Source organism: Lampris incognitus, chromosome 2 (assembly GCF_029633865.1).
Source record: "Lampris incognitus isolate fLamInc1 chromosome 2, fLamInc1.hap2, whole genome shotgun sequence".
Taxonomy (NCBI): Eukaryota; Metazoa; Chordata; class Actinopteri; order Lampriformes; family Lampridae; genus Lampris; species Lampris incognitus.
The window spans coordinates 147584022-147606040 of NC_079212.1; the positions used below are offsets into that span (position 1 = coordinate 147584022).

The 22019-nt window shown below is 45.3% G+C and overlaps 2 protein-coding genes across 3 annotated transcripts in view; both read right to left on the minus strand.

Moving 5' to 3' along the window:
• iars1 (isoleucyl-tRNA synthetase 1) overlaps positions 1–22019 on the minus strand; it is a 159953-nt gene that overhangs the window by 102333 nt on the left and 35601 nt on the right. For both annotated transcript variants that reach the window (XM_056273008.1, XM_056273007.1), the window contains exons 9-13: positions 19655–19715; positions 19380–19475; positions 17307–17429; positions 7649–7740; positions 3215–3313 (exon numbers count right to left, since the gene is read on the minus strand). In XM_056273008.1, the coding sequence (XP_056128983.1) occupies positions 3215–3313; positions 7649–7740; positions 17307–17429; positions 19380–19475; positions 19655–19715 (471 nt within the window). The remainder of the gene's footprint in view (positions 1–3214; positions 3314–7648; positions 7741–17306; positions 17430–19379; positions 19476–19654; positions 19716–22019) is intronic.
• Positions 12605–14092, minus strand: LOC130106765 (desmin-like). Its single transcript, XM_056273009.1, has one exon. It carries the CDS (start codon positions 14090–14092, stop codon positions 12944–12946), a length of 1149 nt encoding a protein of 382 aa, XP_056128984.1. The 3' UTR covers positions 12605–12943.

A 22019-nucleotide genomic window follows, 5' to 3' on the forward strand; every position in this document is an offset into this window, starting at 1 on the left:
CCTCTCTCGGCACCCTGTCATATGCTTTCTCTAAATCTACAAAGACACCATGTAACTCCTTCTGACCTTCTCTATACTTCTTCGTCAACATTCTCAAAGCAAACATCACAGCTTCTGTTACTCTTTCCCATATCTTCATGCTGTGGCTGATCAACTTTATACCTCTGTAGTTGCTACAGTTCTGCACATGGGGACATATGGGGACAGCCATGTCTCATTAATCATAACAAATCCCAGATTATTAGAAACAGTAAAATCATTAATGATAAAGGAATTATAACCCAGAGAGCTCACATTCAAGAGTCCAAATTGTTTGATGTCAAAGCCGAATTAAAACCAAGGGGAGTACAAAAAATAGGATGCAAATCGCACATATTTTCTCCAGATATTCAGTTGTTGTCTCTATTATTAGATACGTCGTGTGGACAAGAGGCATGATGCCTAATAGTAGTCTGTATGGGGAAAATCCCTGGCGAGAGGGTCAATGACATATGAGGACAGCAGAGGGAACCAACAGGCAGAACAGCGCTGTCATTTGCCACCACAGGTGGAGATGGAGGCTTCTGTCTCCCACCTTGAATGCTCCCTCAGCATCACTGGTACAGCCCTCTGCTGACTAAAGTCATATCTCATAATCAGACAACAGGAGAGAAGGAGGGAGATCCTTCCTCTGTTGCTCTCCCTAAGGTTTCTTCCTATTTTTTTCCCCATTAAAGGGTTGTTTTTTTTAGGGAGTTGTTCCTTATCCAATGCGAGGGTCTAAGGACAGGATGTTGTGTTGCTGTAAAGCCCCTTGAAGCAAATTTGTGATATCGGGCTATACAAATAAAATTGACTTGACTTAACAGTTCATCGGCATCAACAACTGCACCTCCTTCACCACTCCTTTGTCCCAAGGCATCCCCCAGGGTTCAGTGCTTGGTCCTCTCCTGTTCACCCTTTACATGCTCCCCCTTGGTAACATCATATGTTACTATGGTCTCTACCTCCACTGTTACGCCAATGACATCCAGCTCTACATCTCCACTAAATCCATCACCACTACAACTTACTCCAGTCTGACAAACTGTCTCACTGAAATTAAATCATGGATGCAAGCCAACTTCCTCAAACTAAATTGTGATAAATCTGACATGATCATCATCAGCCCCAAATCCCTTACCAAAACCACTCACAACCTCTGCCTTATCATCAACAACTCCACTCTGTCCCCCTCCCCACACATCTGCAACCTTAGAATCATTTTTGACAGCAACCTCTCCTTTAAACATCACACCATTCAAATCACCAGAACTGCCTTTTTCCACCTAGAAAACATAGCTCATCTCCACCCATCATTCTCCAGCTCTGCTGCTGAAACATTGATCCAGATCTGTTGTTATTAATATTTGAACAGGGAAAAACAGACACCCTTTACTTCAGTCTCTAACATAATAAGTAGATCAATCACGATGTCACTGTGAATATTTCAGCATGTCTCTGAATATATGCACTCTGTTCTCACAACTTAATCACATTAATTCTAATATCGCGTTTGATATACATTACTTTTGCTTACACGTGAATGTGTTCATACTGAATTTTCATGACAACATAGCCCCTCATTCTACGAGTTTAGCCTTAAAAGAAGCATGAGTGTGTGTGCGTGTGTGTGTCTTCTCCTACTTAGCGGCTAGTCATTCATCTCGGGTTGACAGTTCCATTACTAGAGGCAGCCACCGTGGCTCAGAAAAGAGCAATGGGAGCACCAGCGGTGATTCAGTAATTCCACTTTCCCTACTTATTTTAACCAGTGCCATTAGCCTCATGCTAATGGTCTCTACAAAACATTGATCCTGTTAGTGTGGTCAGACCTTTCATAAAGTCTCTCTGGAAAGGTTAGACTGTTTAAATTTCAAGATTCTCATGGCGTCTAAAATTACACTGTTGACCAAATATCATCGAAAGGAAGGAACAGACATCTGTTAACCCTCTGTCCATCAGCAATAAATATGTAACAATTGAAAGTTAGCACTAACCATTAAGTCTAGCATTATCTGTTAATCATTATCTGTGAATGAGAGCATGCAACTCACAGTGTAATCATCAATCTAATATCTCACCCCCTCAACCTCAGCATAGGGGCACCACAGGGATGTGTTCTGTCACCACTACTCGTCTCCCTTTTCATAAACAGCTTTGTATCTACTGACAACTCCATCAAGATACTGAAGTACGCTGGTGACACCACAGTTGTTGGGCTCATTTACAGGGATAATGAAATCCCCCTATCATCAGGACATGGTGTGAGGACAAGGACATGGTCCTAAACACAACCAAAGCCCAAAATATAGTCATAGACTTAAGACAGAACAAGACAATAAAAACTCCCATTCAAATCAACAACCAGCCCATTACCATAACCAATTCCTTTAAATTCCTTGGCATTCACATCAGCAATAATTTGAAATGGGATACAAACTCCAACCACCTCATCAAGAAAGCCCAATGGAGACTATACTTTCTCAGACACTTCAACAAATTCAGAGCTGAACAGCGTTTACTGGTACAGTTTTACACCGCCATCATTCAAAGCATTCTAACCCTGTCAATAACAGTCTGGTATGGACGCACACCCAAACATACAATAAAGAAAATGGAATGAATAATCAATGAAGCATAAAGATTTACCGGCTGCAACCGCTCTTCACTGGACTTCATATCTGCCCTGTGCACCATTACGTGTGCAACCAAAATAATCAAGGGCCCCCTCCACCCAGCTCACCACCTTGTCCAGTTCCTGCCCTCTGGGAGGTGCTATAGATCCTTGGATGGAAGTACAGAATGCCTTAACAGACGCTTCTTTCCCCAGTCGATTCAGAAACTTAATTCTACCCCCACCCACCCATCCACCTCAAGGATGTGGACTACCGTTACTTTGTCTGCTGACTTTAAATCTATACATTTGACTTTGCACTGTTTAGTACTGTCCTGTTTTCTTTGCACTTCTGCTGTTGTGTGTAGTGAATTGTAATGAGCTCTTTAATACCTGTACTGAAAACTAATTCCACTGGCCTAGCTGTGTGGTAATAAAAGAAACTTGAACTTGAACTTAAAGGCATGCTTCCCTTTTTAAATGCAAGTAATTCCAATACAGGGCCTATATTATCTGTTCCTTCCCAGTGCTATACAGCAGAGTCATGATGCCACATCTGGGTGATGTTTCAAGTCTTACCAGTAACATTTTCCATTGTTCTCCAACAGTTTTTCCACCATGTGCTCCACACGGACAAACCAGCTGGGGACGGCTTTGTAGATGAGCGGCGTGTCAGACCTGACAGAAACAAGGATGCCAAGTTAGACTTTTTCCACTGAAAACTAACAAAGTTTAGACAACTATGAACTAGTCTTGGTGGGATACTCATTTTTATAACAGACAGCCTATAAAGAAAGCCATAGTCACACAGCACAAAGGTCCTGGGTTTGAGTTAAACTCCTCTGTATTGAGGTTGTATGTTCTCTGTATGGATTTTGTATGTTCTCTGTGTGGAGGTTGTATGTTCTCTGTGTGGAGGTTGTATGTTCTCTGTATGGAGGCTGTATGTTCTCTGTATGGAGGCTGTATGTTCTCTGTGTGGAGGTTATATGTTCTCTGTATGGAGGTTGTATGTTCTCTGTATGGAGGTTGTATGTTCTCTGTATGGGGTTGTATTTTGTCTGTATGGGGGTTGTATGTTCTCTGTATGGACTTTGTATGTTCTCTGTGTAGAGGTTGTATGTTCTCTGTATGGAGGTTGTATGTTCTGTGTGGAGCTTGTATGTTCTCTGTATGGGGTTGTATGTTCTCAGTATGGAGTTTTTATGTTCTCTGTATGGAGGTTGTATGTTCTCTGTATGGGGGCTGTATGTTCTCTGTATGGAGTTTTTATGTTCTCTGTATGGAGGTTGTATGTTCTCTGTATGGAGGTTATATGTTCTCTGTGTGGACTTTGTATGTTCTCTGGGTGGAGGTTGCATGTTCTCTGTATGGAGGTTATATGTTCTCTGTATGGAGGTTGTATTTTGTCTTTATGGGGGTTGTATGTTCTCTGTATGGACTTTGTATGTTCTCTGTGTGGAGGTTGTATGTTCTCTGTATGGAGGTTGTATTTTCTCTTTATGGGGGTTGTATGTTCTCTGTATGGACTTTGTAAGTTCTCTGTGTGGAGGTTGTATGTTCTCTGTATTGGGGGTTGTATGTTCTCTGTATGGAGGTTGTATGTTCTCTGTATGGAGGTTGTATGGAGGCTGTATGTTCTCAGTATGGGGGTTGTATGTTCTCTGTATGGAGGTTGTATGGAGGTTGTATGTTCTCAGTATGGGGGTTGTACGTTCTCTGTATGGAGGTTGTACATTCTCTGTTTTGGGGTTGTATGTTCTCTGTATGGGGGTTGTACGTTCTGTGTATGGAGGTTGTACATTCTCTGTTTTGGGGTTGTATGTTCTCTGTATGGAGGTTGTATGTTCTCTGTATGGAGGTTGTATGGAGGCTGTATGTTCTCAGTATGGGGGTTGTATGTTCTCTGTATGGAGGTTGTACATTCTCTGTATTGGGGGTTGTATGTTCTCTGTATGGAGGTTGTATGTTCTCTGTATGGAGGTTGTATGGAGGCTGTATGTTCTCAGTATGGGGGTTGTATGTTCTCTGTATGGAGGTTGTATGGAGGCTGTATGTTCTCAGTATGGGGGTTGTATGTTCTCTGTATGGAGGTTGTATGGAGGCTGTATGTTCTCAGTATGGGGGTTGTATGTTCTCTGTATGGAGGTTGTATGTTCTCTGTATGGAGGTTGTATGTTCTCTGTGTGGAGGTTGTATGTTCTCTGTATGGAGGTTGTATGTTCTCTGTATGGAGGTTGTATGTTCTCTGTGTGGAGGTTGTATGTTCTCTGTATGGAGGTTGTATGTTCTCTGTGTGGAGGTTGTATGTTCTCTGTATGGAGGTTGTACGTTCTCTGTATTGGGGGTTGTATGTTCTCTGTATGGAGGTTGTATGTTCTCTGTATGGAGGTTGTATGGAGGCTGTATGTTCTCAGTATGGGGGTTGTATCTTCTCTGTATGGAGGTTGTATGTTCTCTCCATGGGTTTCCTGCCACAGCCCACCCACATGCAAGCCTCAGTAAATGCAAGACGCTAAATCATCCACAGGTATGAATGGTGTATGAATGGTGTATGTGATTGTGTGTAAGGGCCTTGTGACAGACTGGTGACATTTCCTGCAGCACTCGCAATGCATGCTGGGATACACTCCCTGCATCCCTGAACTGCATTAGGGTAGTTCAGAGAATCAATGAATATTTAATAAGCCCCTCTAAAATTATGAAAGTTAAATAACACAACACAAATAAACACATTGGAATAAATTACATGGACATATACATAATCATAAAAACACTCAAGTCAGAAGATGAAAACCCTTTTTCATCACCTCTGAACATGAAGGAAAAGAACTGTGAGGCTTTTCACAGGCTGTACGTTAGCATCTTGTGATATGAGTGTTGTAAATGTTTAACGTGTTGTATGTAATCATATGGAAATACAACAGCTTCTGATGACAACACAAACTGTGGCATTAAGACTATTTTTCTGTTTTTGGTAGTTTTTAATTGCACTAAATTATTTCCCAAAAGTTTGTGGTTTAGAATCTCTTTGTAAGTTTACCACAAGTTCAGCTCCTTCAGTTCAGGAGCTGCTTGTCTGTGCTGGAGGAGCCAAGAGAAGGTCTCCACATCCAAGCTGGAGTTAATTATAATCCTGCTCAGGTCAGGCTAGGGTCACTCCCAGTCCTGCCGCCTGCAAATGTGTCTGCACCTGCATGCACTGAAGTAAAATGAGGCAAAAGGACTCAATGAGTGTGAATGTGAGGCGTGTGTGTGTGTGTGTGTGTGTGTGTGTGTGTGTGTGTGTGTGTGTGTGTGTGTGTGTGTGTGTGTGTGTGTGTGTGTGTGTGTGTGTGTGTGTGTGTGTGTGTGTGTGTGTGTGCAGAGGAGCACATGTGAACACAATAAAGTCTGAGAAAAATGTATGGTTTGTGTTTATGTTAGTCTCAGTGGATTCATTGACAGCCAGTTGTCTCAGTCAATACAGCAGTTGCAGAGGGCGTGTGAGTGTGTGCCTGCAGCCTGACCTTGGATGCTGGGGATTAGTGAATCGACCCCGCGCTTAGTTACTGGAATATCTATTGACCTTCTGCACCAGCACCCCCCACAGGGAGCCACGGGGGAGTCATAACACGAACTGGAATAAAATGGGAGGGGGGGGGGCACACTGCCGGTCATGTCAGTAAGTCAACAAAATGTGGTAGAACAAACAGCTACCACTGAGGGAGGACACACAACATGATGCAATATGACACATGACCACGTCTCAAATCAACATCTCCTCTCCAGCAGGTGGAGCTGTTCTATAACCATCATGGTGTTGTGTGAGGAAATATCCATTACCCCCTCCTCCCCTGCTGGAGGGTAAACGGGATATTTAGACATTTAAACAGTGTAGGGCTATTTCTTATAGAGAATGACAGATGTTTTCAGCCATGTCTCGTCCTCATGTCTCCGTGCTGAGCATCCTACCAACACTCATGTCCAGTATGAGTCTCATGTCTCGTATGAGTCTCATGTCTCGTATGAGTCTCATGTCCAGTATGAGTCTCATGTCCAGTATGAGTCTCATGTCCCCGTATGAGTCTCATGTCCAGTATGAGTCTCATGTCTTGTATGAGTCTCATTTCCAGTATGAGTCTCATGTCTCGTATGAGTCTCATGTCCAGTATGAGTCTCATGTCCCGTATGAGTCTCATGTCCAGTATGAGTCTCATGTCTCGTATGAGTCTCATGTCCAGTATGAGTCTCATGTCTCGACTGAGTCTCATGTCCAGTATGAGTCTCATGTCCCGTATGAGTCTCATGTCCCGTATGAGTCTCATGTCCAGTATGAGTCTCATGTCTAGTATGAGTCTCATGTCTCGTATGAGTCATGTCTCGACTGAGTCTCATGTCCAGTATGAGTCTCATGTCCAGTATGAGTCTCATGTCTTGTATGAGTCTCATGTCCAGTATGAGTCTCATGTCTCGTATGAGTCTCATGTCCAGTATGAGTCTCATGTCCCGTATGAGTCTCATGTCCAGTATGAGTCTCATGTCTCGTATGAGTCTCATGTCTCGACTGAGTCTCATGTCTCGACTGAGTCTCATGTCCAGTATGAGTCTCATGTCCCGTATGAGTCTCATGTCCAGTATGAGTCTCATGTCCAGTATGAGTCTCATGTCTTGTATGAGTCTCATGTCTCGTATGAGTCTCATGTCCAGTATGAGTCTCATGTCTCGACTGAGTCTCATGTCCAGTATGAGTCTCATGTCTTGTATGAGTCTCATGTCCAGTATGAGTCTCATGTCTCGTATGAGTCGCATGTCCAGTATGAGTCTCATGTCTCGAATGAGTCTCATCTCCAGTATGAGTCTCATGTTCCGTATGAGTCTCAAGTCCAGTATGAGCAAACCTGGTCGGCTGTCTCATAACACTACTGTAGTATAATGTCTTTTAAACACGTGGAGGGAGGCTTTGACTCCTCAGTTCCACAAGTTAGATAGAAAAGTGGTTTGAAATGGTGTCAGTACATCTACAGGGAGTACCTCCAGCAGAAGGGGTAGCTGTGTTTGAAGGAGCTGGCGTTGACCAGACGACCCTTCTCCTTCAGCCACTTCATGATGTTCTTGTCAGCATCCTGCAGGAAAACATGAAGAGACAAACGTGAGTACAGGAAAACAGGACTTGACAAGTCTTCTCATCCTGACCGAGACCATGACTTCTGTGCACCTGAGATTTACTAAACTCTGTCAGTACTCACATGTAACGATTAACATGAAACTACCAACATGTAATTACTAACATGTAACTACCAACATGTAATTACTAACATGTAACTACTCACATGTAACCACTAACATGTAACTACTTACACGTAACCACTAACATGCATGTGTATGTGGTCTGACACATGTGTGGTCCATGTAAAATACATGGCTGTACTGCATTTGTTGTCGCTTGTTTGTTGTCCATCCTGCCCACCTCTAACACACATTACGGAGCAGAAAACCATCGCACAACCACAGCATACACTCAACACATGAAGACACCTGCCATATGTCAGAGAAAATCCCATTTTTATTTTATCTTAATTTCATGTCATTATTATGTATTGTGCGCATGGTAACACACAGCTCCAGAGAAACAAGCAATTCATGATCAAATACACCTCCGTTTACACAATCAAACACACCTCCGTTTACACATTCCATGATGGAAGAGGAGCAGAAGAAAATCTTATTTTACCTGCCCCTTACTCACACATACATACACACACAACACTCACACATAAATACACAACAGAGTAGATGGTCTGTCAGTCAGTTACTCAGCAACTGATACTTACAGCAACATGACAAATGAAAAAGAATCAGACAGCCATACACAATAATTCACCATCAACTGAAAACACCATTACCTGACAACTCCATACTGTGTAATTATTCTGTCCTTATACATGTTGTTGAGCCGAGAGGTATTTATACAACCCTGTAGATCCCTCTTTAAAGACTTCCACCGTGTGACACCACATACTGAAACACACATCTGCTTTATATAGTAGTACTTTATATGGTAGTACTGCTGTTTAAAATTACACTTCCTTCTATGGTCCTCATGCTCTGAACTAAAAACAAATAACTTGTGTAAATCTTCTGGTAATACTCTGCTTTTTACCCTGTACATAACCGATGATGTCTGTAACTCAGCTAAATCTCTAAGTTTCATTAACCCTGACTTCATACACTGTCTACTGGTGTTATAATGACGGTAATAAACAGTCTCTTGGATCCACGTTATGAATACTTCTTACTGCTGAGTTCTGTAGTACCACCAGTGGGTTTATATTGCTCATGTACGTGTTGCCCCACACTTCCACACAATATCTATATCATATGGCAAGATCAGTGAACAGTACACAACTCACACTACCTTGTCAACGAACACGTACCTTGCTTTGTTCACAACAGAAATATTCTGAGACACCTTTGTTTTTACATGTGCTGTGTGTTTACACGTGCTGTGTGTTTACATGTGCTGTGTGTTTACACGTGCTGTATGATTTTACATGTGCTGTATGTTTTCCATGCGCTATATGTGTTTACATGTGCTGTATGTTTTTCCATGCGCTATACATGTTTACATGTGCTTTATGTTTTTCCATGCACTATGTGTTTACATGTGCTGTATGTTTTTACATGCACTATATGAGTTTACATGTGCTGTATGTTTTCCATGCGCTATGTGTTTACATGTGCTGTATGTTTTTCCATGCGCTATACATGTTTACATGTGCTCTATGTTTTTCCATGCACTATGTGTTTACATGTGCTGTATGTTTTTACATGCACTATATGAGTTTACATGTGCTGTATGTTTTTCCATGCACTATGTGTTTACATGTGCTGTATGTTTTACAGGCGCTATATGTGTTTACATGTGCTGTATGTTTTCCATGCGCTATGTGTTTACATGTGCTGTATGTTTTTCCATGCGCTATACATGTTTACATGTGCTCTATGTTTTTCCATGCACTATGTGTTTACATGTGCTGTATGTTTTTACATGCACTATATGAGTTTACATGTGCTGTATGTTTTTCCATGCGCTATGTGTTTACATGTGCTGTATGTTTTCCATGCGCTATGTGTTTACATGTGCTGTATGTTTTTACATGCGCTATGTGTTTACATGTGCTGTGCGCTATACGTGTTTACATGTGCTGTATGTTTTGCATGCGCTATGTGTTTACATGTGCTGTATGTTTTTCCATGCGCTATATGTGTTTACATGTGCTGTATGTTTTTCCATGCGCTATACGTGTTTACATGTGCTGTATGTTTTTACATGCACTATATGAGTTTACATGTGCTGTATGTTTTTACATGTGCTATGTTTTTACATGTGCTACATGTTTTTACATGCACTATATGAGTTTACATGTGCTGTATGTTTTTACATGTGCTGTTTTTACATGTGCTACATGAGACTTCCATGTCAGTTTGTCATCCATCCATCCTTGTCATCCATTTTATCTTGTGTATATCTTATCATCTTATTATCTTATCTTATTATTAGCTGTTGCTGTTCATTTTTCTCTCTTGTACCAACATGCCAAGTCAGATTCCCGTATGTTCTTGAACTACTTGGCAATAAATATGAGTCCGATTTGGAAAATTTGTCTTGGGGAAATGTGGTCCATCTCATTTTGTTCTGTATGGCCAAGAGTCACATGAAAACGTCTCTAAGTTGTTGTGGAATGAGTGAGGTGTATAATGTACATAATGCTTATCTGCAGCACATTCCCAGCTGAGGGCACGGCCGGCTCACACCGTCGATATGAAACAAGTAGAAAAATACACCTCGTCTATGAAGCCAATCTGATATGCAATCAGCCCTGTGGCACGTGTTGCAGCAGTTCATCTTAACTCCCACCAGAACACCATGCTGCATCACAAACTCATCAATACCACCTTCCAGTCAGGTCCAGTTGGTTACACTGACCCACCAGAACACCATGCTGCATCACAAACTCATCAATACCACCTTCCAGTCAGGTCCAGTTGGTTACACTGACCCACCAGAACACCATGCTGCATCACAAACTCATCAATACCACCTTCCAGTCAGGTCCAGTTAGTTACACTGACCCACCAGAACACCATGCTGCATCACAAACTCATCAATACCACCTTCCAGTCAGGTCCAGTTGGTTACACTGACCCACCAGAACACCATGCTGCATCACAAACTCATCAATACCACCTTCCAGTCAGGTCCAGTTGGTTACACTGACCCACCAGAACACCATGCTGCATCACAAACTCATCAATACCACCTTCCAGTCAGGTCCAGTTGGTTACACTGACCCACCAGAACACCATGCTGCATCACAAACTCATCAATACCACCTTCCAGTCAGGTCCAGTTGGTTACACTGACCCACCAGAACGCCGTGCTGCATCAAAAACTCATCAATACCACCTTCCAGTCACCTGCCAGAACACCGTGCTGCATCACAAACCCATCAATACCACTTTCCATTCAGGTCCAGCTGGTTACACTGACCCTCTTTCCCAACACACTTCTGATTTTCACAATCACAATCATGTGTACTGGCCATGTAGGTCTGCACTACATGGAATGTGACTCTGGTTTCGGGGCTCACTCAGTGTACTTAGCACAGAATAACAACACTACAACACAACAATCTTCACATGTATACACAAGGATTGTGCATATATGTGAAGATATAAACACAAATTTTCTATACTTTTTTTTAAATTTCTCAGCCAGGAGTAGCACGTTTTGTCCTAAACCTGGCTTATTACAACATTTAAGAACCCCTGTGATGGAGAATCACCGTGACTAGACCCACAAACTACTGGAGGAACCAACCAACCCAGGGTCCACTACAACTGACCCAAGGTCCACTACAGCAACCAACCAACCCAGGGTCCACTGCAACTGACCCAGGGTCCACTACAACCTACTCAGGGTCCACTACAGGAACCAACTGAACCAGGGTCCACTAGACCCTACTCAGGGTCCACTACAGGAACCAACTGACCCAGGGTCCACTACAACCTACTCAGGGTCCACTACAGGAACCAACTGAACCAGGGTCCACTGCAACTGACCCAGGGTCCACTACAACTGACCCAGGGTCCACTACGACTGACACAGGGTCCACTACAGAACCACAGCAACAAGCTGGAATGACTCACTGTTTATGTCACTCAGTTATTTTTATGCCAGGTTCTTTTAGCAGCTTGCTGCCAGAAAGTGTGAGTTATTAGCCAAGTTATCAGCTCGCCAAAACACAAACTGTCACTTCAGTCTCATGTTAAATGTTTTTGGAGCTGGCCAAGCCCAAATGCGTCTGCCAGTTGTAGAGGTCCCCTCAGTACCGGGCTGGATTCACAAAGGCACAAATATTAAACATATCTAGGCATTCTTTCATTCATATATTAATGAATAAAAATGAAACCGAGGCAAAAGTTGATCTATTTAAAACAACACAGATGCAGTGTCCTTTTCTGTATCTTAAAGAGGAGGATAGCAGAGGGATGGAGGAGAGAAAATAGACATGTAGTGAAAAGAAAAAACAGAATAAGTAATCATTTCATACAGGAGACAAAAATCCATGAACATTTTTTTGGGTATGCACTCACAACAAGCTTTATTAAGTAGTAACTGCTACACATTTATACACATAAATGGTCATCAGTCCTATTACATGAGCCATTCGGGACATCGGGGTTGATTTGTTTTGTTGTAGGAGCTGCTATCACTCTGAGCAGGGCGAGGTCATTTCACTGTGAAGGAGATGACATACCAGGGTTGGGTCAACACCAGCACAGAGTGTGGGGTTGGTGGGGGAGGTGTGTGTGTGTGTGTGTGTGTGTGTGTGTGGGTGGGTGGGGGGGGTATAACAGCGGCTGTAAAGAAAAGGAGAAAATAACTGGCTCCAGGCAAGGAGGAAAGAAAGCAGGACATCGGAACAGGAGAGGAGGCAGAAAGGGAACGACCGGATGGAGATGGCTAGAAGAGATGAATAATGTAGGGTCAGAAGAGAAATGATGGCGCTCAAGTTGAGGTGATTCGATAAGAGGCGATGGTAGATAGCTGAAAGTGAAAGCAGGCAAAATGTCTTGAGCTATATGTGGGAATGTACGTGGTACTCGGTGGTATGGACGGTTTGTATTCCTGTACTAGGAGCTGGTCAGAGTGAAAGAGATAGAGGAAAGGTGAAGGGGGTTAAAGTAAGGCTGAGCTGATGGCTTGGCCGTCTTCTCTGGGACTGTTACGGATCAGAAGCTCTCCTCTGCCTGGAATGACATTTACACCACGGCAGACTGTTCTGCAGCGATTCCAAGCCTCTGTTCCTCCCCTTCCAGTAGCTTCCTGTAGGTGGCAATCTCTGCATCCAGCTTTAGCTTAATGTTTAGCAGCTCCTGGTAGTCCTGCAGGTACTTGGTCATCTCCAATTTGGTTTCGCAAAGCTGTGCCTCCAGCTGGGCGATGACGCCATCCAGGCTGCCCACCTTATCCAGGTGGGCCATCTCCATGTCCTCCAGCTGCTGCTCCAGGGCCGTATTGCGGGCCCTCAGCCCATCGATCTGGTTCTGCAGGTCGGTCACCTGGTTATGGAAGGTAGTAATCTCATCCTTCATGGTTTTCATCTGGACTTCATGCTTGCTGGCACGGTGCTTGAGGGTGTCAAACTTGCTCTTGTACCATTTCTCTGCTTCCTGGACATTACGGGCAGCCACAGCCTCAATCTCGGTGCGCATGTTGCGCAGGTATGCAGCCAGGTCAGGCCGGTCCTCGTCTAGCTCTGCGGTGATCTTGGAGTCCTCGATCTGCTTCATGAGGTCAGCCACTTCCTCTTCATGTAGTTTCTTGAGGAACTCGATCTCAGCTACCAGCTGCTCAACGCGCCTCTCCAGCTCAGCTTTCTGCAGTGTTGCATTATCAATGTCCTGCCGGAATTCCCTCAGGATTATCTCTGCCTCCTCCTTGAGTGCAAGCTCCTCCTCCAGCTTGAGCCTCCAAATTTCAATCTCCTCCTCGATGTACCCTCGCTCAATGTCAGCAGCTCCCTTCTTGTTGGTCAGGGAGTCAATCAGCTCCCGCACTTCTTTGAACTTGAGCTCATACTCTTCTGCGATGCCTGTGGGGCCTCCTTTGTAACGGCTTTGCAGGGCTGCCAGTTGGGATTGCAGAGCAGCATTTCTCTGCTCCAGTACCTGGACTTTCTCGATGTACCCCGCAAACTTCACATTGAGCTCCTGCATCTCATCCTTCTCATTGGCATGGTACTGGTGGATCTCAGTGCCCAGCTCCACCGCAGTGCCCTGGAACCCGGAGCGTCCACGGTTGTCACATGAGGACCTGCGGTACCGAGCAGGAGACGGGCTCTGAACCCTCACCCTGCTGCTGGAGCCGCTAACCTGCAGGCTCTTTTGGGAGTAAGACGCTGCTCTCATGTTGTGTTTGTCCTGCTCTCTGTAGAGATTGTGGTAAATACTGGGCTTGTCCTTTCTGTTAAGAGGATAGAGTCAAGGCTTCACTTTGTCCCTCTGCTCTGTTGCTCTCCTACTTCGTTCTACCTCGCGACTAACACCTCCTCAGATCAGACCAGGAGGTTTTATGGGGTCTCAAAAAATGTCTCAGACAGTCTTGAAACTCACGCTTGGTTTTGACATATCTCAAATGTGGATTATGACAAACTACCAATGAACTCTACCGGCATGCTCTTTATTAACTAACATTGTATTGTGAGTGGCCAGACCAGTGAAGACTGCTCCCTAGCCTCTGCACTGAAGTGTGAAATAGTGATCAGGGCATGTATGACTGCTATTTTTCACTCACAAATCATTTGGCCCGTTGCTAGGCTGGGTGTGTGAGAGAGAGGAGGGGGCATCTGATGCATTGCTTATTGGTGATGTTGTGCTTTGGAATCAGTTTTTCGTTTACAACCTTCTGATACAGCCTCTGACGCAGCTATCACCGAAGACGTCATGCAGTGGGGCAACCAACCCAACAAAATAAAAACACAAATTCACGTCCTAAATGTCCCTCTCAACATACACCCATGTTAAAACATCCGTCCCAATGACACAAACAGAACAATTTGGAAGCAATATTCCCAGAGATGAAGGAAGATAGGTTTCTAGAAACAATCAAGGGAAATGAAGGGGGGAGTGTGAGTGTTGGGGCAGTTATCTCACAGTTGAGCCAACTGTTCAGAAACGGGACAGTGGTCCCTCTGAGGACTGTCGAGGGCCTGGCTCCCTGTTTCCTCCTCACTTTGAGGATGGCCTCAAAATGCCTGCAGACCTCATTCAAGTGTAAGAGGCTGTTTACACATGGCATTAACATGTGTCCTGGGTGATCTGATCACAAGTGGACAGCGCTAAGTACAGGTAGGAATACATCCAATGTGTCTTCCATACGTCTTGAGATCTGATCGCTCAGGCCACATTCGGATGTGGCCTGGGACACATTTGTCCACATCATATTTGAAGCGTAAACGCACGTGTCCCAGGCCGAACTGAAGGACCGCCTTCAGGTTCATTTATCCACTGCAGTGAAGAGCCCAACCCTCTCAAACCCGCTGGAAAAATTAACTAATGTGAGCCTGAACCGATGTGATCTGGTTGAGCCTGACAGGGTTTGGGTTGAGAATTACAAACTCTAGTGTTCAGACATTTACATTTTCCCAAATAACAAGTTTTAATAATGGTTTCAACTTTTGCTGTGTATTTTCACCACAAGTCATAGCCTGACGCTCCTGATTCACTCAGCTAACTTTCCTCCTCAGATTCTGTATCTGGCGCCACATGCATTTGCTGAATCCATGACACTGTAATGGTGTGGAGGAACTATTCTGTGTTTCGCCCAGGACCTGACTTCACTGCAGTATGTAAGGACAGGTTGTTTGTTTGACACACCTGAGACTGATCACTCATCAGCTTCCCTGTTACATCTGCTTTTCCATGAGCCTCGCCCTCTCTCTCTGTTTGCAGCCGAGGCTAAACCACACCCCCTACCACAGTGATGTAAGTGTTTATTTGCATATAGTGCGGTGAAGTGAGATCCGATCACGAGTGTTCAAGTTCAACTTTCACTTTATTGTCATATACATATAAAAAGGAGCGTCCGGGTAGTGTGGCAGCCTTTTCCGTTGCCTACCAACACGGGGCTCGCTGGTTCGAATCCCTGTGTTACCTCCGGCTTGGTCGGGAATCCTTACAGACACAATTGGACGTGTCTGTGGGTGGGAAGCCAGATGTGGGTATGAGTCCTGGTCGTTGCACTAGTGCCTCCTCTGGTCGGTCAAGGCGCCTGTTCGGGGGGGAAGGGAACTGGGGGGGACTAGCGTGATCCTCCCACGTGCTACGCATGCCTGGTGAAACTCCTCACTGTCAGGTGAAAAGAAGCAGCTGGCGACTTCACATGTATCAGAGGAGGCATGTGGTAGTCTGTAGCCTCCCCAGATCAGCAGAGGGGGTGGAGCAGCAACCGGGACTCGGAAGAGTGGGGGTAATTGGCCGGGTACAATTGGTGAGAAAAATGGGGGAAATCCCCACAAAAAAAGAAGACAGGATACAGGTTTTTTGGGTAAAGGGACAATCAGGGTTTTGTTAAAGCACGCAGGAACCACACATGGTGACAATGACAGGTTGAAAATATCTGTAAAAACATGTGATAGCTGACTAGAAAAGGTCTTACGACCACAAGACGGGATACCCTCTGGGCCGGCAGGTTTGTGTACTTTTGATAGATTTAAAAACCTTATTCACGTCAGCCTCTGTCACTTGATGTGTTGCCTCGCTGAGTGAGGGCCCAACAAGATTCTGTGTACTGTCTGGTGGTCCCGAGTTACACTCAAAATAACTTTTTCTACTTCCGGTGTGGGAAAATGGTGGCACAAATTCACGTTTGTGGCGACCTCACCCAGTACCATCCATGCAGTGTCTTTGTCCACGTCTGGGAGAGCTGGCGCTGGATTGGCTGGGAGAGCTTGGTCTGCTGCGTCCTGTGGGCCCAGGGACCACGGCCCTGCCTGGAGCTGTGCCCGAAGCGGTAACACCAAGGGCGGTCTGACAGGACGCAGAAGCGGGGCAGGCTAAGCTAACTGCTAGCCCATGCAGACCGGCAGTTTCGACAGTCATCCTGGCTGGCGTTCGTTCTCCTCGACAGAGATTTTTTTTGTTTTAGATATACACTACCGTTCAAAAGTTTGGGGTCACCCCAAACTTTTGAACGGTAGTGTATGTGTTAATTTGCACACGTGTTCTTGTAGTTTTTGGGTGTGTTCTTGTCTTTGTGTTGCACTGCTGTGGGCTGGGGGAAACCATGGTTCGTTTCATTTCATGTGTGCAAGTGCATGAAATGAAATGACAAATGAAGTGTTTCTAATTCTCAAAGTGTGCATGGAAACCATTCAGGTCATCCAAGAGAGAAGCGCTGGTGCTGGTAAAACCGCCCGGCTGGGGTTTGTAGTCCATTATCACTTGCAGTCCCTGCCACATGCACCTGGAGTCCCCGCTACTCTAAGTCGTCACTCCACACATGTGGGGACACATTCTGACGCCAGGTGTGAAGTGACGTATTTAAAGCTGTCCACTTGTGATGGGATCGCCCGCATGTAGCTGTCCGGTGTAACGGCCTCTTAATGTCCGACATGTCACTCACCTTGACGTACTGCCCCACGAAGTCGGTGACCTCTGCGGTGAAGCAGCCTGAGGCGTCCACGGGGCAGATAGGAGTCTGGTCCCTCTGGATGATGTTGTAGTCCATGCACACCCTGTAATCATCCTACACAGAACAAACAACGAGTTACTGCACACATTTACAAATGCATGGACACACAGAAGACTGTTAAGGTATAAATACTGAGCGTAGAATTCAACTACCAGTAAAACTTCAACACACAGAAGAATGTTAAGGTATAAATACTGAGCGTAGAATTCAACTACCAGTAAAACTTCAACACACAGAAGAATGTTAAGGTATAAATACTGAGCATAGAATTCAACTACCAGTAAAACTAACACACAGAAGACTGTTAAGGTATAAATACTGAGCGTAGAATTCAACTACCAGTAAAACTAACACACAGAAGACTGTTAAGGTATAAATACTGAGCGTAGAATTCAACTACCAGTAAAACTTCAACACACAGAAGAATGTTAAGGTATAAATACTGAGCGTAGAATTCAACTACCAGTAAAACTTCAACACACAGAAGAATGTTAAGGTATAAATACTGAGCGTAGAATTCAACTACCAGTAAAACTTCAACACACAGAAGAATGTTAAGGTATAAATACTGAGCGTAGAATTCAACTACCAGTAAAACCAACACACAGAAGAATGTTAAGGTACAAATGCTAAGCGTAGTATTCAACTACCAGTAAAACTTCAACACACAGAAGAATGTTAAGGTATAAATACTGAGCGTAGTATTCAACTACTAGTAAAACTAACACACAGAAGTACCCAAAACATCAATTCTTATCATGAACGAGGAATCCATTCCTAATCCCTGACCAAACTAGTGACGATTAGTAAGGTCTGATTCGTTGTATGACCTCAGCTTGGTAGTCACATCCATGCTTCAACATGTGACACATTCAGATTCAGATTCCAGATTCAGATTCTAGATCAGATTCCGGATCAGATTCTAGATCAGATTCCGGATCAGACTCTAGATCAGATGGAATCAGCAGCTCTTTACAGTGAATAATGAAGGTACCATATGCTGCTTGACAAGCCACATGAGTCTCTTATGGCATATAAAATTTTCTCAAACGACCAACTGGGAACCCCTGACTCAGGGCAGAAGAGAGGTTTGATTCTTCTGATTCAGGTCATTTAAACCGAGAGAGTGACGGAGCATCCCAGACACAACCATGTTTACTGGTCATGTAGGCTTACACACACATGGAATTGGATTCCAGTTTCGTGGCTCTCTGTTTTGTTTTGGGATTTTTTTGGATATTTTTTTTCTCTCCCTTTTTCTCCCCAACTGTGCCTGGCCAATTACTTAATCTGGTGATTTTTCTTTTTTTAATGTAGATTTTTTCCCCCTTTTTCTCCCCAGTTGTACTCGGCCAATTACCCCACTCTTCCGAGCCGTCCCGGTCGCTGCTCCACCCCCTCTGCTGACCCGGGGAGGGCTGCAAACTACCACATGTCTCCTCCGATACATGTGGAGTCACCAGCCGCTTCTTTTCACCTGACAGTAAAGGGGACGTAGCACGTGGGAGGATCACGCTATTCCCCCCGTTTCCCCTCCCCCCTGAACAGGCGCCCCGACCGACCAGAGGAGGTGCTAGTGCAGCGACCAAGACACATACCAACATCCGGCTTCCCACCCACAGACACGGCCAATTGTGTCTGTAGGGACGCCCGACCAAGCCAGAGGTAACACGGGGATTCAAACCGGCGATCCCCGTGTTGGTAGGCAACAGAATAGACCGCTATGTTACCCGGAAGCCCTCAGAATCATGCTCAGTGGTCATGTAGGTTTGCACTACATGACTCCGGTTTTGTGGCTCTCTGAGCGTACGTCACAGAATAACAACACTACAACACATCATCCTGACGTAATGAGCAGCATAATGAGTGAGAACATGTGACAGCAGAACACGGACTTTAACGACACTGGTTGAGTTATGTTGCATGAAGCAGACCAAACACCGCGGTCCTCGCCACGTCTATGAAGGAAGGAAAGAAGGAACACGATTATCAGGTGTCACTCACAGCTCCAAAGTAGGGGGCCTGGTGGACCACTCCTGTACCTTCCTCCTCCTTGACGTAGTTATCTGTCACCACCTGGAAGGCCCCCGTCTCCCCACACTGAAGGGAAAATGGCGATAAGAAGAAAGAGATGGAGAGAAAAGGGAAGGAGGAGAGAGAGGGTGAGAGAGGAAGAGCGGGATGCCAGGTTGCAGTCATTAGGTGTGAGGTAGATCTCCAACACGAGTCTGCTAACAACAGATGAAATGGCTTCTGAGGAGGATGTGGCATGTACAAACCTTGGAGAAGTACGGGAAGAGAGGCTTGTATTTCTTTCCTCTCAGCACCTTGCCAGGGAATCTGAAACGCATCAAAACACAAGGAACATGAAATGCTTCAAACATATTCATATTCTCCTCCTCCTCCTCCTCCTCCTCCTGTAGCACCCTGCCAGCAGACAGTCAGTTTAAAGGGGTGACGTGTGATCCAACTGGAATCCCGACCAGGATGAGAAGAACCACACCAACAAATAAACGACAAATGAAGGCCTTTAGAAGATACCGGCCCAGTGTGTGAGCCCAGTCTGTTCAGAGGCGGGCGTCAAACAACAATTAAACCGGGGGCATCCAGGTGGCGTGGCGGTCTATTTCGTTGTCTACCAACACGGGGACCGCCGGTTCAAATCCCCATGTTACCACCAGCTTGGTCGGGCATCCTACAGACAAAATTGGCCGTGTCTGTGGGTGGGGAGCCGGATGTGGGTATGTGTCCTGGTCGCTGCACTAGCGCCTCCTCTGGTTGGTCGGGGCGCTTGTTCGGGGGGGGACTGAGGGGAATAGTGTGATCCTCCCATGTGCTACGTCCCCCTGGTGAAACCTCTCACTTTCAGGTGAAAAGAAGCGGCCGGTGACTCCAAATGATCGGAGGAGTTGTGTGGTAGTCTGCAGCCCTCCCCGGATCAGCAGAGGGGGTGGAGCAGCGACCGGGGCGGCTTGGAAGAGTGGGGTACAGTCCTACAGTTTAGACACTTCACTAACTTGGAAACTCCACACAAAAGCTCTTCTACATGAGCCGGCTCCGCATGTACTAGGATGTGAGGAACCCAGTGACAGGGTGGAGTGTGTACATCACTGCTGCAAAGGAGCCTCAGTTGAAACCCCACTGACTCAGGAACTTCCTTCCCTGAGGAAGTTCACAACCTTCCCTCCCTCTCTTCCTGCTCTCGTCTACACTCTCACTTCCACTGAACTGGGAAATTGGGGATCTGATGTACTTTTCACCGTGTAACGCAGAGCTGGCTTGGAGAAAAAAGAAACATCCCTCTGCTAATTTGCTGTCCCCAGCGGCTCTCCCGGCGACACACAGGAAGTGTGGAAGGACAGTTTGATTCGTCAGCATCGGACTGTCTGCTCTGCATAACGCCGACTAGCTTTATGATTTGTAAATGTTACGACGAAGCTGGAACAAGTTTCAGTGTTTAAACTTAGCAGTACAGACCATATTCTACCCATCACGCTAACCTCTGATAGCCGTCATGCTAACCTCTATTAGCCATCATGCTAACCTCTGATAGCCATCATGCTAACCTCTGATAGCCGTCATGCTAACCTCTGATAGCCATCATAATAACCTCTATTAACCATCATGCTAACCTCTGATAGCCATCATGCTAACCTCTATTAGCCATCATGCTAACCTCTGATAGCATGTTTTACTTGTTCAAAAAAAGCGACGTCCTCTACATACACACTCACGGCTCACCTGGACTTGTGTTGAGGACTCTAACACAGAACTCTCATATTTTTTTTATCCCCCCCCCCTTTTCTCTCCAATTGTACCCGGCCGATTACCCCACTGTTCCAAGCCGGCCCGGTCTCTGCTCCACCCCCTCTGCTGATCTGGGGAGGGCTGCAGACTACCACATGCCTCCTCCTCCCTACATGTGGAGTCACCAGCCGCTTCTTTTCACCTGACAAGTGTGGAGTTTCACCAGGGGGGCGTAGTGCATGGGAGGATCACGCTATTCCTCCCAGTTACCACCACCAATTGTGTCTATAGGGACGCCCGACCAAGCTGGCGGTAACATGGGGATTTGAACCGCCGATCCTCATGTTGGTAGGCAACAGAACAGACCGCTGCGCTACCTGGACTCCCTTTTTCCCATATTTAACAATCACTGAATTCATGGAGGGAGATGGTGCAGGGATTAGTAGGGTTATGAAAGGTGCGAAGTTACTTGTCAGTGGATGTGTGGGTGGTGTGAACCAGTGTGTCCAGGGCAGGACTTCTCAGAGTCCAGACCCTGGTCCACATCCAGACCGAACTTCAAGTCGATCCGGATCCAGCCCATACCTCATGTGATGAATACAACATGTTATGAAGTGACATGTCTTCTATTCTGTGTGTTGTTGCTGCAGAGTTCACACACCAACGCTACACTCCACAATGTGCTCTGGGGTGTGACACTTTCACTACACTTACAGTAACACAACGAGTGTCGCTGTCGCCAACTAGAGTAACACTACTCTCACTTGTTCTTCACTTGTTCACTGTCTCGCCTCCGCTCCGCTGTGTTTGTGTGTGTGTGTGTGTGTGTATATGTGTGTATATGTGTGTGTGTGTGTGTGTGTGTGTGTGTGTGTGTCTGAGCCACGTCCTCGTTGT

Bases quoted from the DNA above. Each gene is read 5' to 3' on its own strand.
- LOC130106765 (XM_056273009.1), bottom strand. From the start codon at position 14,092: ATGAGAGCAGCGTCTTACTCCCAAAAGAGCCTGCAGGTTAGCGGCTCC.